We start from the raw sequence: 15485 nt of genomic DNA on the forward strand, positions 1-15485 counted from the left end.
GCCCCCAAGCTACAGAGGCCCCTTACGTATGCAAGCAAAAATTAGTAAAATGTTATCCACAATGCCACTTAAGAGGCCATTCATTAATTACGTAACCAATTTAGAAAAACTGAAATCGTCTTCAGCTATACATGATTCAACAAATAAATTTGCCGAAAAAAGGCAAGAAAAGTGTATGTTTAATTTGAATTGTTTGACTAGCTCAATTTCTAGGAGGAAGTGATAACTTATAATCAATAAATATTTATTTTAATTTAATGCAAGCAATTTTGTTTCTTTTTTGAGAAATCTTCACCCTTCATTTGGTCCACCCAAATAATTTTGTTACGGAGCCCCTCCAACGCGAGCTACGCCATTGGTTTACGACAGTAAACAAAGATGGATAATATATGGTAGATAATATTGTTGTTTTGTTGTCAGATTTATTTTCTCCCCATTATTGTTAATTTTACAAAGTATACGGTTGATGGTCTGTGTATGTAGGTATTCATCATGAAGGTTATAGGCCTATAACCTTCATGGTATTCATATTGCCTGTAGCAAGAGGTTTTCCCATAACCTCGAAAATAAATGTTAGTACATTATCAAAGCACATAATGCAATTTGGGTGTCTTCAATTAATAATTTTGCTTAAAATAATTCGATTTAATATGTAATATTTTGCATTGTGTATTTTGATAACGTACTTAAATTGTTTCAAGGTTATCATCTACAGAGTGTCCTTAAACTACCGATTAGAAGAGCGGTATAGAGGAAAAAACAATCTGCAGAAAGTTCATTTGTAGCTTTGGGTTCCAATTCCATTATTTATCGTTTGTAATTTTTGAGGATATTTATTTATGCGGAAGTTTTGGGATGAACCATGTACATTTAGTATAACAAATGTAATGATAGTGGAAAATTATTTATTTTCTTCGAAAATATTAGAATAAACACAGGGTGTTCTCTAATTGTAGACCTCTTCACTATATGAATAAACAGTGAATAAAAGATAGAAAAAGTTCTTGATCAAATTTCAATCTGAGGCCTAATTTGGGAGATAGGGGTATGAAAAAAAATGAAGAATTGAAGAAAACACGAATAAAACAATGCTTTTTAAAAATGAAACCTAGCTAGATGGATTTTTCGTCTCAAAAACACCCTGCATACTAATTTTCATGAAAACCGTTGGAGCCGATATTGCTGATATATGTATATATATATACAAGAATTGCTCGTTTAAATATATTAGATATTATGGAAAAATACATTTTCAACCCCCGTATCTCTTACTTCCCTACAACCATCCACATGCAACCACTATATTGGCACAGGCGGACGTTAAGTCTACAACCAAACACACAATCACAATTGATCTGTGATGTGTTGTTTTGGCTAAAAAGTGTAATATAGGGTTAACGTCCATTTTTATAAATACAGATTTAAAGAGAATGTGACTCATTTGCGTTGGAAACTAAATCTTTTGACTACAAGGTACCTGTGCTACTAAGTACTTCATATCAGAAATTTATTCACGTTGCTACGAAAGATTCAACGCTAGATGCAGTTGCTATACCTTCGTATGCAATTAAAATGATTCCTAAGTCTTATTTTATTCGTAAGAAATTTACGAATAGTGCTGGTTTCCTTAATACAATCTATGAGTCATGGTCAATTTGCCCCCACCCTGTTAGATAGTTAATCAAAGTGATAAAGAATGACAGAGAAGATTATCCCGTACAACTTCAGAAGGCAGTTATGAAAAGTTAAAAATATCAACAATTTAAAGAATATAATCTTCCTTTGTACATACACTAGCTGTAAACTACCCGCTTTGCTGGGCAACTTCAATTTTAAATAGAAAGATTTTTGTGTTATATATTACCTTCACTTCATATGCCGTCACTTACACTCCTTTTGTTCACAAATTCTATCTATTAGAAAAAACTGCATCAAAATCCGTTACGTAGTTTCAAAGATCTAAGCATACATAGGGACATAGGGACAGACAGCGGGAAGTGACTTTGTTTTATACTATGTATTGATTTGACAATTCCAACCCTTTATTTAACTTTTGAACCAGAGATGCTCAGCGCATCCTTTCTAGCACTTCGTGGGTTTTCTACCGAGCCGGAGCTTTCAAATCGGAGCGTGAGATTATACTAGCCTTTGTTGAGTATTATATCCAGATTATACTAAATCAACAAAGTCCCATTCCCTTCGCAAAAACTTAAGAATCACTTTACACTTCGTAAAGATACAAGATTTACGAGTAATGATATCGTTATATGACGTCACATAGGAATGTTATTCAGGTTTAGGTAACATTAGCTTAAATTTCAAACGTAATCGGAAGTACTCATGACACGATTTTCTAATTTAATTGTCTGACCTCATTAACAATCAAAAAACAATTACAATTACAACAAGATAAGGATTGGATAAATGAAAATATTCTTGTTTGATAATTTTTTTTTTTTTACAAAGGACGTCCATCGGTATTATTATTATGATAACATACCACGTGATATGAAATGCACTTTTTTAAGTTTGTTCCCACCACCTAAAGAACATATTTATTTACTAAACTAAAAACCACGACAATGTTTTGTTGATGGTATACGCAGCAGCTATTGGTTGAAGGTGTGAGTACTACTATAACGTCTTTACCCACAGCAAGCATTAACTAACTATATACTCTATGCAATACAAATTCACTGTCATTCGAGAATAATCATTCGTACTGAATTGTATGTGTTCACGGTTAACAATTTATAATAAAATTATAAATAATAAAAAATAATTGTCATAAATATAAATATTTTTTAATAAAATTTATTAAAAAGCAAGCAACTAAATTTTAAATTATAAGTGTTCAAAATAAATAGTTTTGAAATTATAACATACAGTTTGTTGAATGCGTATACGTGACTCCGACCTACCGTGTTATTAAATCAATACTTCACTAACTCCGTTTGTGTGCATACAGGCGTTCTAAGTGTTTATTTGTGTATGTTCAGAAAATTGTTACGATAGTAACATACATTCTACAATAGTAAAAAGAATATCAACAAAACTTAAAAAAAATGGCGTTCATGATGCCCGTTGTAAAAAACGATTGGGATATATATAAATCAAATCGATCACGTCGTAGCTCGGAATGTTCAAATCCACAAACATGTCGTTCACGTAAAGTGTCCGAATGTTCGAAATCGGATGGGCCAAGTTTATCTACATCACCAGGTAGTGATTTTATGGTTGGCTCACCAGCACATCGTAGTGTACCAACAAATATGACGTCACGTCAATATTCAACACAAATCAGTTCACGAAATTCAGCATGTAGTCTACAATCACCCGGTAAGTCTACATCATCTTCGCCGCCCAAGACTAGTTCACAATCCAGTTTGAATAAGTTCCATAATCGTCTTGTGGATAAATTGAAGAGATCATTACGGCATAAAGATACATCACCTAGTGATGAGGGGGGAAGTACACGATCAAATTCATGAAATAAGTTAAATGATTCTTCAAATGAATCGAAAAAAACGTAGAAAAAGGGAAGATTATAGCAAAAATTCTTATGTGTTACGTCTTATGATAAAAAAGGATGCAATATTTTTTTTTTTTCATGCTTAATAATTTCTAATTTTATATTCAAAGCAATACATAAATTAGCATAATGAAACTGGTTTTGTTCTATAGAGGTCATTACACTTTGTTACAATGCCTTCTTCTTCGCTTGTTGATTGCATCCTTAGGAAACAATTTTGCCTTTAAAAATAAATATAAAAAAAAACTAAAACTTATCTATGATTAAATTTTATCTTATTTTAAATGTAAATAAGAGACTGTTCGATGCGTGAGATAAAATGAATGAATCGTCGTTTGACCTTAACATCAATTCTCACCTTATAATAATGTTGTTGTGTCCGTATTTTGTACACGTGGATTGTGGTTCTAAACAATAATATAAACTTGATTCCATTTTTAAATTCGTAACATATTTTTATTTTGCTCGTACTAATATATAAAATATATGAATGCTGCTATAATGTTGGATCTGTTTTTGCCTACTAATTTCAATATAAAGTGGGACCTAATATTTAATCATGCAATTAAATTTTTTTAGAAAGTATTTATATAAAATATCTTAATTTTTATTTTCTGCTAATTAAAATAGGTAAATTTAAAAAGAAACTGTTAATAAAATCTTTGTAGACTAAAATTAGTTTTATACCTATAAGAATTGAGATTTTATTTTTATGGTATTTTGGTATCGCATGTGAAATCTTTTTCTTTTCGAGTTTTTCCAAACATGATTATTTTATCGAATGCACGTTGTTATATACACTAACTTGGTAATTTTCTACTTACTTTCTTTTGAAAATTTATACAATTTTTTGTTGGTCTTTAAATTATCTCTAAGCAGCAAATTACGAAACAATTGAATTCTCTAAAATTTTAAAACGGTTCAGGAAGGAACTCATTATAAGCCTATTCGATTGACTGTTTTAGGGTTATTTTAGGTACTTGAATAAACTCTTATTGTTTTTTTATTGAAAAAATGAACGCTCTATTAAAAAAAAAGTGTTTTGTGTGTTATTTTAATAGCGAATAGCATGATTTCTTGTATAATCTTTATCGTGTGCACGCTTCAAGTTGTCCACCCTTGTATCTTGTACACTCTGTAGATTATTTTGCTTATACACCAAAGACATTATATACTACTGGCACGAAGGTGCTGAAACAAGGAGCAAAGCCACCTTGTCAAGCAAATACAGTTTATATATATCTCTGTCTATACAATGAGTGTATCCACACGAAAGGGTAGATGTATATAGCCATTCGCTTTAGGTAAGGCTAGGTTAGAGGGACTGTCCTGGGCTGGGACACACTTAGACCATAGGATCCCTTATGATACCGAAAAGAGGATGGTAAATCCCCGGCCAATACTCTATGATCCAATTGGAGTTGTTAAAGAACAGAAGTAGTGCTTACCGTCAACAGACTTCAGACCGAAGAAGTCGTCAAAAAAAGTTGCTCGAATGAGTCCATCTTCTCATAGCAAGAGCTAAACTATATCAGAAAAGATAACACTGGCAGGCCCATTCGGTCAGCGTGCTTGCCGCCCAGCCGGTATCCTGTAATAGCAGCAACCATTTTGCTTATAGAGGCCTTTTGAAGTGAAATATAATCTTCGGAACGCCTACAATTTTAGTCAGACCACTGTCTCTCTTCTCCTATAGTAACTTCCACAAGTGTGTTCCTGCCCCCATCTAAGATTTATCTTACTAAAGATATTCTCATTAAGGAGCAGCTTGCAGTTCGCTCCCGGATGATTATTGATGCCTGTGTCATTTCTAGAAAAGGTCACCGGCTTCATAATTCCCTGGAATGTCCTGGTACTCATACCAGGTTGACATTGATTTGTTAAAAAATTAGCAAAACACAATACTATCTATCCATCACTAGCCATTACTTTTTCCTATTTTTTTGACAGCTTATAAATTCTTCGGAAGAACGTTATGTCCTTTAACCAGCTCATTCAGACCACGAGTCATCCATCGAAACAAGTGATATTCGGAAGCAAAAGCGTATACATCGTGTGAAGTTGTACTTATCATTTGAATGTTTCCAAGTATATTTGAACCATGCAATATATGGCCGGAAGTTGTCTTGCAATAAAAGTTCTCTGTTGTACGTTCAACAAATATACTATTTTCACTTCAATCGACAGAAGGGACCAATTGCAGTCGATATCGATTTCACGTGAATCTTTCGTTAAGTTTAAGTCACTCATTACACCAGACTCAGCTGATTACTTCAAGTGCAGAGTAAGGATTGGATCAAAATCATTATTGGAACACCTAAATTAAACTCTGCGTGTTGTTTATGGTAGAACAAAATCGCCTTAAACCTCCACAAGTATGATACGAAATTCAACATGTTTTACTCTCTAATTTACACTTCAGCTGAAAGATGAATGCAACTTAGATGTTTGAGATTTACATGATGGCTGACTCTTACTGCGATATTGCAGCGCACGTAAGGTCAAGATAACACTCTGTGAGAAAATAATGTGATTTTATTCAAGTGCCTAAAATTATTGTACTGTTGACAAATTGTTTTAAGCGTACATTATAATTGTGACTATTTAAGCAACAACCCAGTTTTTGTGCACGTTCGATACATAAATATACTATTTGAAACAAACTCAAAAAAATTAAAAGGTATCACATACGATGGAGATTAAGATTTAATTAATTAAAGAATTAATCAGTATTAGAGAAAAATGCGATTGTTCGTTATTTTTTGTAAGAGAAAAAAAAAGAAAATTGCTAGTAGAAATAATCCAAATTATTCTGGAAAAATAAATTTTGTATTGTAAATTAATTATTAATAATAAATCATTGAACACCTAATAAATAATTTTAGGAAAACATTTTTTCGTATTAGGCCAATAATTATTTTAAAAAAATTTCATTAATTAATTAATTACTTATGTGTAATACCTTGATAAGGATTTAAATTTAAACAAAAAAGACTGTTATGTTGTGTTTAAGGATTAATTAATTTTTTGAAAATGACGTCAGTTTACTTATTGTAAATTTTTAATCAATTTTCTGAATGAGTGACGATGTTATTATCAAAAATTAATATCGTGATTTGATTGATATTTCATTTTAAGAGGAAAAGTTCACTTCAATTAATATTAATGCGTATTTTTTTTTGTTTTAAATTAATTCATTTCTTGATTTGAAGTAGTAAAGATAATATTCGCTGTCTCGGTTAAAGATTCGCAAAAGGCAAAGATGGGATACAACCCACTGGATGTGGATTTCTCACATCCTAGAACTTATAAAACCAAAACAAAAATTGATCACTTCATTCTGTGCATCAAGCTATCTGTTTTATCGCTCGGATTAAAGAGTCAGCTTGATACATAGCATGTAATACGAAAGACCTTAACGAAAGGCCAGTTGAGTGTCCTGTCCTGGATATATCTGTTCTCAGGAGGTCTCATCTCTGGTTATAGAGTCTTTAATCTTGATAGTTTTATTATTAGAGCTATTTTACTACGCTAGTATAAATTACAATTACTTGATGTACTTAAACGTACTTAACATTTTCTAAGACTGCCGATGCTGCCAACTTTCGAATTGCATAATATTATAAATTGCGTTTTTAAAACAGAAAACACAGCTTTAAGATCTCAGAGTAAACAGCAAAACAGTCTTCCTCAAAAGCAGGATGCTTTTTTTTATAGTTCATTTTACTAAATATTGTTATATTCTTCTTACTATTACTAAAACAATGCTTGAAAGATTGCGCTTTTATGGTGGTGTCTTTTAATGGAATAAGGGTTGTTCATAAAGCACGTAGAGGGATGCAGAAGGTTGGTGTATTGTAATTATCAACATTTGCAATGAATTGTGTTCTATAATTGACTGCAGAACTTTCGCTTCTTGAATAAGGTGAAAAATAAATAAAATATTTTTTGCCAAGTTTGGATCTGAGGTCTTATTTACGAGATAATTAACCTACTCTAATATTAATCAATTAATAACAATAAAATGCATCATCATTCCTCAAAATAAAATTCATCCAGCAAAACACTACTTAAACAGAGAATGTGTTTTGTTATAGTGTGAAGGAGTGACCTAAATGCAAAATTACTAAAAAAAAAAACTATTTGACTACTTATATTATTATAAAAACTAGCTCCTTTCCTTTGTAAGTTAAGTCGCAACCTATCGTGCGCATATCACATACCTTAGCATGTATTTATCAAAACGGACCATGTACTCACAAACAAACCACACGATGTTTATTCTGTTGGAGTTGTAAGTTGATACATGTATAAAATTTTGTTTTATGAGCTTTTTTTTTTTGTATCATATAGGTCACTCTTTCAGACTATGACAAAACATATCCTCTGTTTAAGGAGTGTTTTATTGGATGAATGCAAATTTTATTAATTGATTAATACAAAAGTAGGCTAATTATCTCGTAAATTAATATTCGATTCAAATTTAGTAAAGAACATTTTCTTCTTTTTTCTAAACTTATTCAAGGTTTTGCAGTCAATTAAAGAATACCCAGTATATTAACGTCCACATTCGACTATCTTGATCAATTTTGTGAATTTTATGAAAATATTCACACAATCGACATATCAGATATATTTGGCCGTTGGAAAATACACAGTTTTTAATATGTGTTTTAATGCCACCAAATATATCTGATATACAATTTTGTTGCAATTTTCTGGACCGCAAGATATATGATTGTGTATGCACAATTGATTCTAAATGGTGATTCTAGTATAAACGGAGAAAGGGAAGAAATTTTATCAGAAAAAATTACAAAAAAAATTATAAATTAAAATTTTTAATTCCAGATTCATCCCGAAATACAAATGCAACCTAATATTATCTAATTGATTTGTTCTTTTCGGTAAAGCTGTTTTGCAAGGATCAGGAACACGTTTTTTATGAACAAACTCTTAGCATGTTAGTTTCAAATTCAATTTGACATAGTGTTCGCATGATTCAAAAAATTATAATTGTTATATACACATTCTGTGATCTCAAATAAAACAATAGTTTTTCAATTTAAAACTGATTACAGAGTTTGTAAAAATGTCTGCACCGTAATGAGAAGTTTTAAAGGTTTTTATATAATTTTCGATATTAGAATGCGAGAATTACGACAGTGGATAAGCGACGAAAGACAACGAACAATAGTTCTTGAGCGATAAGGTACAATGTTCATTCTGTAAACTCCAAATTATACATATGTGACGACATATTTTATTATCGATCGGAGTTTGAAAATGGTTTAATTTTGCCGAAATGTATCACATACAATTTAATGGCAACTATTTGTGCTATTTGGACTACTTAAAACGATTTATGTCACTATTGAAACACTATAAATCGAGTCTGCTTAGAACTAGTTCTATTATCTACTTTTTGAACAACTGAAAAACAATAATTACCTTACCGAAAATTGTTGAATACAATTCCCATTTTTCAACATAAAAAAAGGACCAAATTTTTAATAGCCTTGGGTATGTGACGACTCTAAAAATTAAGTAATATTTTCTAGGAAAAATTCTACATGGTACTAAAATGATTTCATCTAATTGACAATAGTAATTTTTTTGTTGTTCTTATTTCGAATGTAAATTTATAATCGTAAATTTCCCATATGATGTAGACATTTTGGCGAACTCTGTTTATGGAAAATTTTCCATAAATTATTATATGAAGTAATTATCCTCTTAGAATATTAAATTTATAAATACATATTATATACAATATTCTAATTGTCCTTGACAATGAGAGTGCAATTAGGGAATAAATATAATTATTATAAATAATATAGATTATAACAATTGTTATTTGAAAAAAAAAGTATTATATGAAAAAAAAAGTGCTTATAAACATTTTTTAAAAATATGATAAATATTTTCGTTTATGTTATTAAGCGGTTTATAGACGTTCGATGTTTTTTTATATATTTATGATCAAATTGGATCCAAACGCAATGTTAATGATATCACTAACTTATCATATACATACTTCTTGAAGACCTTTCTGACCTTTATGGCCTTTATAATTAGTGTTATTTTATGACATGGTAGATTATTATAAATATTATCGAAGATAATAAATGAGAACTCTAGGATATTTCGAAATAAATTTCGATTTTTGTCCCAGTTTCCTAGATCAATTTTTTGTATTTTATGATTACATATTTCGACTACCAAGTAGTCATCATCAGTATGAATTAGCTAATCGTAATTACTCTTATTATGTATGTTACTCGTTACTAATTTGGTGGCGGACTGCACATTGATATTTTCGTGTACCTACAATTTACAAATTGTAGTGTCAGTGACGCCAGCCAATCAACTTCCTTTAGCTGACATAATAAAAGTAATTACGATTAGCTGATTACTACCTAGTCATACTGATGATGACTAGGTAGTCGTAATACGTATTTATGATAGATTATCTTCGTGTAAAACTCACAAAATATTCTCTACCCTTATTGACGCAGTGTATTTTCTGTTTTTTTTTTTTTTTTGTAACCCGATTTCACTACAAGTTTGGGATTTGTCAGAAAAGTGACAGACAAATATTGCTCGAAAATTCCGATAAACGTTTTCTGTGGCGTAGAAAAAGACACGATTTTACGGTTAGATAAAAATTATAATGAACAGAATAGCCATTTAGTTTTCATCTTTCGAAATAAAATTCGATTTACAGGACAGCAGTAAGTAAAATACAACAAAATTTTGTACGTTTATAAACCGCTTTATTAAAAAATAAATAAATTTTAAACATAACCTACATCAAACCATAAATAAACGACTTTATCATTTTTTTTTTTTTGTTTAATTCATTTTTTTTTGTTTTATCTTTATTATTAACAATTTATAATTAATAATATTAATTTTAATGTATGACTCATTATTTTATTAAATTTTATTTTAAAATAATTAATTTCGTTTGCATTCTTATGTTTTTAGTTTGGAAACGATTCCAAAAGTGAAAAAAAATTGTATTTAAAGAAAAAAAATGACAATATATTTTGTAAAATAAAATAATGCTAAAATTTTCCAAATAAATTTTTTCTTGGAAAATTTTTTATCTAATAAAATAATGTGTTTCATATGTAATAGAATGTTTTTTTGTTTTTACTTTTTTTTTTTAATATTTATGTTCCTGAATCTGTGTATGTAATATATGCCTTATTTATATAAAGTACAATTTTTTTAAAAAAATATTTTGATAAATGAATAAAAGTTTTTTTTAATAATTAAAATTTAGTATTTGCTTGAAATATTTCCTTACAACTTTAGAACATGTTTTAAGCAGTTAATTTTTGGCTGTTTTTTTGAATGTGAAATACCGATAACTTGTTTGTTTTTTTGGGTTCATAATCATCCCCAAATTACATGTACCTTAAACCGAATTTTTTTTGAATAATTAAAATAAAAATTAGCCTAAAGTCGAAGTGTTTATTGACGCAGTCATAAAAAAGTTACACCGTTAATAACACAACGTTTTTAATGAATAGCTAATATTTTAAATTGTATGTCTCTATTTAATTAAGATGAGATTTCTAAGGTTTTTTAAATGATCATCGATCTTACATATTAGGCATCGAAAATGAGCGTTGTTAATAATTCCTCGCATCAAACCTCGTACAGAGAAATGTACACATCTGAGTGAGAACTGAAACTACATCATCTAGCTAGTAGCATGCTGGGCAAATACTTTACCTCTGAAACATCACGTATACATACACTAAAAAAATTCTTAATACAAACCGATATGAGGTCGTCTCAACCTTATCGCGAGATTAAATGTGGCCAATGGTGCCACGAATGTGATACAACTACCGTGCGGGGTTGAGTAGTGAAGTTGGCACAAACGCATGAGTTGTTTGTATGAAAGTAATATACTGTCCTACAAAATTCAAATATTGTTGGTTTTAAATGCAACATAATTTTAAACAATCTTTTTTTGATTGGTTCTACCACTTATAAATATTAACATAGTGATGTGATTGTCACAACTACATGAACAGGTAAAAAATGAAATGTTTATACCTGCTAATAGGTTTATTTAAAAAAAAAAAGTTTTCTTCGAGTCGGATTTGAGCCAGCGACATATGGATTACTAGTGATTTTTGTGTCCTTAGTCTAAAGCGATGCCCATAGCGAGACAACAGCTTCAAAGTTTTTTTTAAAAATTATTTTTATTTATAATCAATGTCCTAAACAGTACATTCACGCCTCCTAATCAGTAAAAAAATTGAAGATTGTCTGTTAGACATCTGTTTAATGTGAGACATCTGTTTGATGTTACATAAAATTCAAATATTTAATTTTGGAAAAGACTGGAGGCATGTTCTTTTTTATGAAATGATGTCATCATGTATTATACGTTAAGAAAAAAAATATACATAAGTGGATAAACTTTGAAGACGAAGGTAGGTGAATTATATTTTACGAAGTCTTGTTCCTGTAAATAGCTGCTTCGTAAAATATATAAATAAATTCATTCTTAATACCATTTTATAAATAAAATGTAATAAGTGGCTGAAAACACTTTTTGTGGTCTCGAATTTTTTATTAATGCTTGATTCAAATTACATTTATTTAGAATTAAATTGCCTGTATTTAGAAAGTATACTTAGATTGCCTGTTGTATCTTTCCTTACAATTAATGGAGTAATTGAGCCGTTGAAAGCTCGAAATTTATTTCTATGTCGAAAATAGAGAGTAAAACCGAATATCAGGGTCTCTCCACTTTAGCTAAAGAGTCACAAAGGTTCTTAAATTTTCGTTTTTTGTAGATTTAAAAATAAAAACAAGTCAAAGACGGAGTAGCATCCATTTTAGGTTAGGGTGAAGGGATTGGTTGGAAAGACCAATACTCACATGGTGCTCCGAGGCTCTATATTATCAACCCAAAAACCTTTCTTAAACCTTCTTTTTGAAGACTTGTAGTTTTTAGCAAATCTTTTTAGTTTCCGATATCAATATCTGGCACCACTTCCAGATCATTTACCAGACTTTTCCCCAAAGATTTTAGAACGCCGGTTTTTAGTACCGGGCATCAGAATCCTTATCGTCTCTTATTTCTCATCACATTCCCCGCAGAAGTTGTCATTTATTCCCCGTCTTATAAGATTGATGTCGATGTTAGTTTCCTGCTATAACTCCAATTGTTTTACAAATCAGATTCAGTCGTCCCTTTCTTTTAGATTCTGCCATATTTCTTCTTGCTTTTCCTTGATAAGTATATCGAAAGAATCTAATCGATACAATTATAAAGGAAAAGAAAAATTAAATGTGGCAGGATCGATATGATTGTGTCATTGCTCGAAACTTCTGCCCGAAATTTCCATGTCTGTAGTTGAAAATATAACTTATCGTCGACTTGTAGTACGAAGATAATTATGTTTGGTTAGGAAGTATAATTACTCAATCTTATATTCATTTATTATTTATGTTACTTTTATCTCCCTAAGAGTCAGGTAGAGAAAGTTCCTTTTCGGTATCGATTCTTCGAAACTTTGAGTCACTGTTTCGTTGTTAATGGCTGTATAGCAGTAGCTAAAGCCATTTTGCAAAAAAAATTTAATCGCGTGTAAATATTTATAACAAATGACATACAAGTATAATTTTAAATTATTTTAAACTTACATAATTTGCACTTGAAAATGTCACGTGTTAAAATTATAAGTGAAAAATAAATATTGAAGTATTTATTTACATAAAAATGTAATATAAAAATAAAACTTACATACAACCACGACTTTACGCCGGTGGTGGTAAAACTTGATATCATATTGAATAAAATAATGTCTTAACACGATCTGTGACCAATTATCTTAATGTAGTAAAGAAACTGTACTTGTATCAGTAAAAATGGTTTATTAACATTGATTTCACTTTTAACCATTTGTTTGATATGTAATGTGACAAAGAATGAATTACTACTCGATGATTTAAACGTATTTTGTGTTTAGAGTTATCAGAAATATCTTATACATATGTTTAGTTATTCAATTTTCCAAGATAAATATGTAATAAAAACTCTAGGTAAAGCCTGGTCAATGTGTCACCAAATTACCGAAGAGTAACATGCCTATTTTCATACAAAAATTCTGGAGAATTATTACGATTAGTCAAATCATACTGGGGATGACTAAATAATAAATAGAGCGCTTTTATAAAAGTACGTTTTGTTTGCTTTTCAACTGACTCATAAAAGGATCATCTACCCAGTTTAATGCACTGATAATATCATCTATCTGCATTGTTAACACGTAATATGGAATGAGAGTACTCGTAAATACTGCATATTCTCCCGATACTAACATATAAAAACACAATTTTAAGTCAAAAATCGACTATGGCGTTTTCTTCCAGCGATAAGACATTTCTATGCCTTTTCTATAGAAAGATTTTACTTCAAAATACTTCAATTTCGGGAATCAATTCTTCATTGAAGTCATATCTTATCTCGGAGAGCATTTTTTATGTTTGCGAACTGATTATATACGCCGAGAACCAAATCTTGAGTATGGTAGATGTGGCATTGTCGCTGTTCTGATGACGTATACTTATAATATTCTAGATTTATAGCTTTCGCCTTTCCTAATCTCCTATTACATTTTTATCTTCTGTTACAATTGTTGCTTTACTCAAGTAGAGTTTTATCATTCGCTTTCCACTTAGCATACTGCAATAATAAATCCGCTCTCCCCAAAAAGGTAAAGAAATATTATTATACAAAACCGAGAATAACAAAAGGAAATTTAGTAATAGGTACTCGAAGAATATTCGTTGTGTGCGTAGTCATGGTAGGGACAATAAAAACGATGCCAGCGCTTCCAGTGAAAAATTTTGGCGATAAAGGAGGCTGTTATGAGTAATTTGCAATTCTTTACATGTTAATGTTGTAGAAAATGTCCCATTAAAATGATTGAAAAACACTAATTAATTACACTTAATGCATTAAAAATTGTGAAAATAAGAAATCAAATTGCACAAATATTATTTTTCAAATGTTAATTATCATACATAATTATTTATTTAAATTAGTGAGACAAAAATATTAAATTTTCAATGTAAGTCATAAATGCAATCCATACAATTATATATGCATCCATACAAATTCTATAATTAAAGTAGTGTATCGTTACCATGGAAACGCCCCCAATAAAACTCATGCACGCACGGTGCGAATAGCCAAAAAGTTTCGGAGTTGAAACTTCAATGCATTTCATTGTTTTACAGTTTACACTATATACATACAATAGTGATAACGCCACTAACATAATTAATTCTATTTATAGATATTATTTCTCATTTCAATAATGTTATACATTTATAAACTTTTATACTCTGTATATATGAAATATATATCAAGGTATACTAAGTTTAGTCCCAAGTTTGTAACGCTTAGAAATATTGATGATACGAACAAAATTTTGATATAGGTGTTCATATAAAATCATCTAATTAGTCCATTTACGGTTGCTCGTTTGTGATCACGATAACTCAAAAACTAAAAGAGGCATGAGCTGAAATGTTTATAGCGTGCTCAGGACGTAAAAAATGAATTCGAGCTTTGGATAAGTAGGACCCACCTTCTAAACTGTTAGAGATAGAACAAAAGTATAAATGCAAAAATTTTCCATATAAAAAAAATTAACAACTGGAACATTTTTTGTGAATATTACTGTTTACCGGTGTGGGCGCAAATTAGGATAAAACTTTGTTGTCCATTTTCACCAAAACTATAAAAGATAAGGAGTTGAAAATTTGCAAGTAGCTTCAGCTAGTGGTCTTGTAAAACATTTTTGAAAAACGAAAAAAATTATTGAAAAAACCTTCGAAATTTTCGGTGGCCTGTGGCCAGTTGCCAAGCACTTACATTCAACACTTTCTATACAGGGTATTTCAACAATTA

The 15485-nt window shown here is 30.2% G+C and overlaps 1 protein-coding gene and 1 long non-coding RNA gene across 3 annotated transcripts; both read left to right on the forward strand.

The window, feature by feature from the left end:
• Positions 1 to 2803: 2803 nt before the first annotated feature.
• Positions 2804 to 9337, forward strand: LOC123293446. Of its 2 annotated transcripts, XM_044874276.1 has the most exons (2): positions 2810 to 3339; positions 8384 to 9337. In XM_044874276.1, the coding sequence occupies exons 1-2, from the start codon at positions 3066 to 3068 to the stop codon at positions 8410 to 8412; spliced, it is 303 nt and encodes a 100-aa protein (XP_044730211.1). In that variant the 5' UTR covers positions 2810 to 3065; the 3' UTR covers positions 8413 to 9337. The 2 variants fall into 2 exon arrangements, with proteins under 2 accessions (XP_044730209.1, XP_044730211.1); XM_044874274.1 differs by lacking the exon at positions 8384 to 9337 and having other exon boundaries at positions 2804 to 3727.
• LOC123293454 lies at positions 4505 to 5399 on the forward strand. The gene is made up of 2 exons (XR_006535014.1): positions 4505 to 4815; positions 4954 to 5399. It is a non-coding gene; the product is annotated as an uncharacterized LOC123293454 (long non-coding RNA).
• Positions 9338 to 15485: the final 6148 nt, after the last annotated feature.

The sequence above is a fragment of the Chrysoperla carnea genome, chromosome 2 (genome assembly GCF_905475395.1).
Source record: "Chrysoperla carnea chromosome 2, inChrCarn1.1, whole genome shotgun sequence".
Classification (NCBI taxonomy): Eukaryota; Metazoa; Arthropoda; class Insecta; order Neuroptera; family Chrysopidae; genus Chrysoperla; species Chrysoperla carnea.

Coding starts and splice junctions, on each gene's coding strand:
- LOC123293446 (XM_044874274.1), top strand. CDS start 3,066: ATGGCGTTCATGATGCCCGTTGTAAAAAACGATTGGGATATATATAAA.